At 61.7% G+C, this 4,440-nt stretch overlaps 2 protein-coding genes across 2 annotated transcripts; both read right to left on the reverse strand.

Annotated features, from left to right (window-relative positions):
* Nucleotides 1-125: 125 nt before the first annotated feature.
* On the reverse strand, nucleotides 126-388 carry EMIHUDRAFT_354812 (hypothetical protein; the record flags this gene model as incomplete). The annotated part of the gene is made up of 1 exon (XM_005774042.1): nucleotides 126-388. A coding segment is annotated over one exon (263 nt), but the record flags the coding sequence as incomplete, so codon positions are not given.
* Nucleotides 389-3,378: 2,990 nt separating this feature from the next.
* Nucleotides 3,379-4,107, reverse strand: EMIHUDRAFT_207669 (hypothetical protein; the record flags this gene model as incomplete). The annotated part of the gene is made up of 1 exon (XM_005774043.1): nucleotides 3,379-4,107. One exon carries the CDS (start codon nucleotides 4,105-4,107, stop codon nucleotides 3,379-3,381), a length of 729 nt encoding a protein of 242 aa, XP_005774100.1.
* Between the last annotated feature and the right edge of the window lie 333 nt (nucleotides 4,108-4,440).

Consider the following 4,440-nt stretch of genomic DNA (forward strand, 5'->3'; position numbering starts at 1 on the left):
TTTTTGAACGAGTGGGCGGTGCAGGCTGTCTGTTTACAGGCGCCGTCCGCCCGCGCGCGCGCCGACCCAACTCCGAGCACGCTCGCTCGCCGCTGGGCGGCGCGCGTCCACACTGTGTCGGCAACACGACGCAGGAGCTCGCTCTCTGCTGCTGCGGCGGCGGCAGCGACGGCGACTGCGAGCTGACGGCTGACGGCTGTACGGCTGTACGGCTGACGGCTGGCGGCCGGCGGCTGCGGCGAACGGCGACGGCTCGGTTCGCGTTCGCCCCGCGACGGTGTGACTGAGCCTGCCACGCTCGATCTGGGAGCCACTCGGCGCCAGTTCGAGCGGCGGTCGGCTCGCCCACTGCGGGTGCGACGCATGATAGAGCTGCTGGGCGCCGCATCGTGTACTACCGACCCACGCCAAGGCGCGGGGCGGTGGTGCTCTCCGGCGCTCGCGGTGCTTCGGTGCTCGAGCGCGCTCAACATTGTGGTCGTTCAGGGCGGCTCGCACAGCGCCCGCAGACACACACACACACACACACACACACACACACACACACACACACACACACACACACACACACACACACACACACACACACACACACACACACACACACACACACACACACACACGCAAGGGCGAGGACACGCGCAGGGGCCGCACCTCTAGCGAAGCCCACAGAGTGGGAGACTCCTATCACCGCCCTGCCACCCACGTGAGCCTTTTGGCCGCCTCTGTCAGTGTGCCCGTGGTAGTGAGAGACTGCTGGTGAGAAGCCGGAGGAAGGTCGCTAGTCGAGAGAGATCGCCAGTGGAATAGGGAGTCCACCGTGCTGCGAGCCTGTCGCTGTCCCTTGTCAGGAGCAGGAGAACTAGGAGAGCGCAACCAGTAGGAGGCCCGCGCCTGCCCCCGTGCCGCCGGGTGCAACCTGTCCTATACGAGAGAGGAATCCCTGGGACCCTGTCGTGTGGGTGAACCCTGCCCAGCCCCCCTCCGTGTCGCGATGCGCTCCCCGCTCCCGTTCCCCTGTGTCCCTGATCGTCCTTCCAAGATCCTGCTCGTGCAGGTGGGGACCCTGTCCCTCTCCCACCCCTCGTTTGGCGTGCCCGTTTTATTTATTTATTTATTTAGCACACTGGCACGACAAGGGCGCAGACTGGCGCCGACTGGCACACACACAGGAAGAATTTAAACCGCGTTTTACCAGATCACTCGCTCGAATGATCGGAGTGGGAGTCAGAAATGTGGTCCTTGCGCGAGGGGAGCTCGATAGACTCGAGGGGCCAGGATACGCCGCGAGGAGGACGGAGTTGCGCCGACAGGCGAAAGAAGCCGCGAGAACAAGGGACCGGCAGGTGGCGGCGTCGCAGGACGAGGCAGGGATTGACAGGGGAGGCGGCGGCCACGAGCGGAGCGGCGCGAGAAGGGGGGGGGGCGGCGGCGAGGCGCCGGTGAGCGAGGCGCCCGCGCCATCAGAGGGACGCGCCGCTGCGAGATGGAGGGCGGCGGTGACGGAGGCGAGGCGCGAGGCGGCGGCGGCGGCGGCGGCGGCGGCGGCGGCGGCGGCGGGTCTCGGTGAGCGGCGGCGGGAGGAGGAGCAGCGGCGGCGGGAGGAGGAGCAGCGGCGGCGCTCGCTCGCTGTTGACGGGAGCGCTTTTGAGCCTGGGAGCCCATGCCACTGCGACCGGCGTGCCCGGGAACGGAGATCGCGCGCGCGCCGCCACTCACGACGCGCGCGCGATCTCCGCGGAGTCGGGTCCCCAGAGGGAAGCGGTCTTCTCGGCCGACGTCCAGCGGCGCGCAAGGAAGCAGGCGCAGCGGAGGCGGCCTAGCACCGGCTCGGCGCCGGGCGGTTGCGCTGCCCGCGAGCCGCGTCCTGAGCCTCGGCAGCGCGCTGCGCGGCGCGGCGCTCGCGCTGCTTCTGTGCCGAGAGCGGCATGATTCGCCAGCTGAAGCTCCAGACTCCTCGGGTCCGCGAGTTCTGGGGGTCACGATTTGCGCAGGTTGAGGGGAAATTGGCGTAAGCGTCTGAAAGCAGTCTCGCTGTATTAAAATGAACTCGGGGGCACGGGACGCGGCACAAACGGGGCACAAACGCCTTGTTATGAGAAGAAAATACGTCCTATGGCGCTGTGCGCTGGTTCACAGCCGACCAGCCGGCCGATCCTGACACCCTCCACTCTCAGGGCCCCGCCGCGACCCTACTGTGTGAATACGTATTCCACGTATTCCAAATGACCTCCAAAAGGGCCGTATTCCGTATAAAATTGCAGTTTTAGGCCGTATTCCACCCGTATTCCGGAATACGTATTCCAAACGAGGCCCCGAAATGGACGTATTCCGTATAAAATTTTCTTCCCTCCGCGAATTCACACAGTAGGGGCGCGACTCAACAAACCCGCCGCGCAGCAACCCGATATTCACGATTTAGGTTTTCATCGAGTGCCGGGTCTCGTCCGAGACGTCTAGTCTCGTCCCGCCTCGACCCTCGTGGCATGCCTTCCACCGGAGCCGCCTAAGCGACTCCGTTAAGAACGGCAATGCACTTGCACAATGCCCGTTCTCTCCTCGTACGAGCTATCACACGAACTAATAAAAAATACGTTATGGTGCTTGCAGAGCGGCGAGCTGTGAACGGCGTCGAGATCTCTCTCCTCTCTCTCTTGTGCGAAGGTGGAACTTGATGTCCTTGCACGAAATGTTCTTGACCAGGAGGGCGTAGGCCTGCTTGCGGCGGGTGCGGTACAGGGCTTGCATCTTCTGCGAATGCTGTGCAGCGCCAGCCGGCAGAGGTGGAGCGCCGACGGCGGTTCCTCCCATGTCCGCACCAGTGAAGACATCCGCGACGCTGGAGCCGGATTCGTCAGTCCGCTCCGCACCAGTGTCGAGAATTGCCCTTTTCCACTCCTTGAAAGGATCGCCAGATGTCCCATCCCATTGGATGACGGACGGCATGTCTTTGTCACGGTTGTTGCTAGACATGCTACGTAGTTACCCCTCAGTCGGCTCCACGTTGAAGATGAGCGCGCGCGTCACAGCGCAGGCCAGGTCTACACTGGCCGCGGCACCAGCTCCCGCGGTCTGCACGCTAGGAGTGGTCCGCCCTCGCAATGAATGCGGAATACTATTACGAAAAGTACAACTAGTGCGACACACTAGTCAGTCTCGTAATCGCGCCAAGAGCGCGGATACACACACAAAACACAGGCGCGGCTATGAATAGCTGCGCATATACAGATAACGACTGTTCACAGTTGGGAGAGAGAGAGTCGTCTCTAACGCAGAACCTCTGCACGAGTGTGGGTGACACCCCGCATATTTTCCGAATCAGAGACGGCCGCAACAGAATGCATGGGATGCTTGTGTATAGCCATTAGCAGAGCCGCCTCAAGTAGCCACCCCGGTGCTGCGAGAACATGAGGTACTCACGACCAGCGTCGCTGACGAAGCCACAAAGGCCTTGGCGGCTACGCCCGGTTTGATCGTGGAGTACGTGTCCTCTACGATGATGTAGCTGCCCGGGGTCACAAACCGGTGCAAGGCCTCAAGCTCTGCCTTCACGGTCCCGAGGCTGTGGTCGCTGTCCAGAAGCACCAGCACCCTCTCGGCGTCTGCGGACAGCAAGGCTACTCGCTCAATGAAAGCGCGATCTGTGGAGAACCCCTTGTAGTACTCAACGCGCTTCCATTGAGGCTTTGCGCTTGGCAACTCAGCCGCTCTCAATCCACTCGCATTCCAGTGTGCAGCCCAATCATCTGGTGTTCGAGGATCAGCCGTAATCACCTTGCACGACGGATTGATGAACGACATCAAAGACACCAACCATATTGCACTACCGCCTGAATTCGTGCCAGTCTCCACGATGAGATCTGGCTTCACGTCGTACAGTATCTCAGAAATCACCTGCTGATCATTGGGATTCTGCCCAAGGCGCACCCCCAAGAAACGCTGCAGCTGGTGCAGGTGGCGGCTCTCGTAAGCGTTCTGATAGGTCCGGATGGCGGTCTCAACCTTGCCAGGTATAGCCTTCGGAGCCGCGAGCCGCGGAAACGAGGCGCACTGAGGTGAGTTGTTGTGCACTGCGAATAGAAGCCCAACAGCCGAGGCTAAAGCCATATTAGCAATCAGGTTCGCCAACTTTGGAAACCACAAAGTCGGAAAGAATTTCGTCGTGGAAGAGAAGAATTTCACAACCGACGATTTCGCACGACAGTGAGGGTGTAAGAGGCGGGTGTGAGTGACCCCAAACGGCGCATCGCCAAAAACATGTAACCATTACAGAGGCGGATGGGCACGCACCCGCGCAGCGCCGCAAAGGAGCTGGCGACGGCAATGTTGCGCTTCCTGATGAAGGAGCTCGAGGACGACGACATCGAGGATGTCATGTTGCGCGATGGCGTCATCCATTTCGTCAAGCCACCTTCGTCGTGACCGTCGCCACCCTCGCCG

The sequence above is a fragment of the Emiliania huxleyi genome (assembly GCF_000372725.1).
Source record: "Emiliania huxleyi CCMP1516 unplaced genomic scaffold EMIHUscaffold_32, whole genome shotgun sequence".
Taxonomy (NCBI): domain Eukaryota; phylum Haptophyta; order Isochrysidales; family Noelaerhabdaceae; genus Emiliania; species Emiliania huxleyi.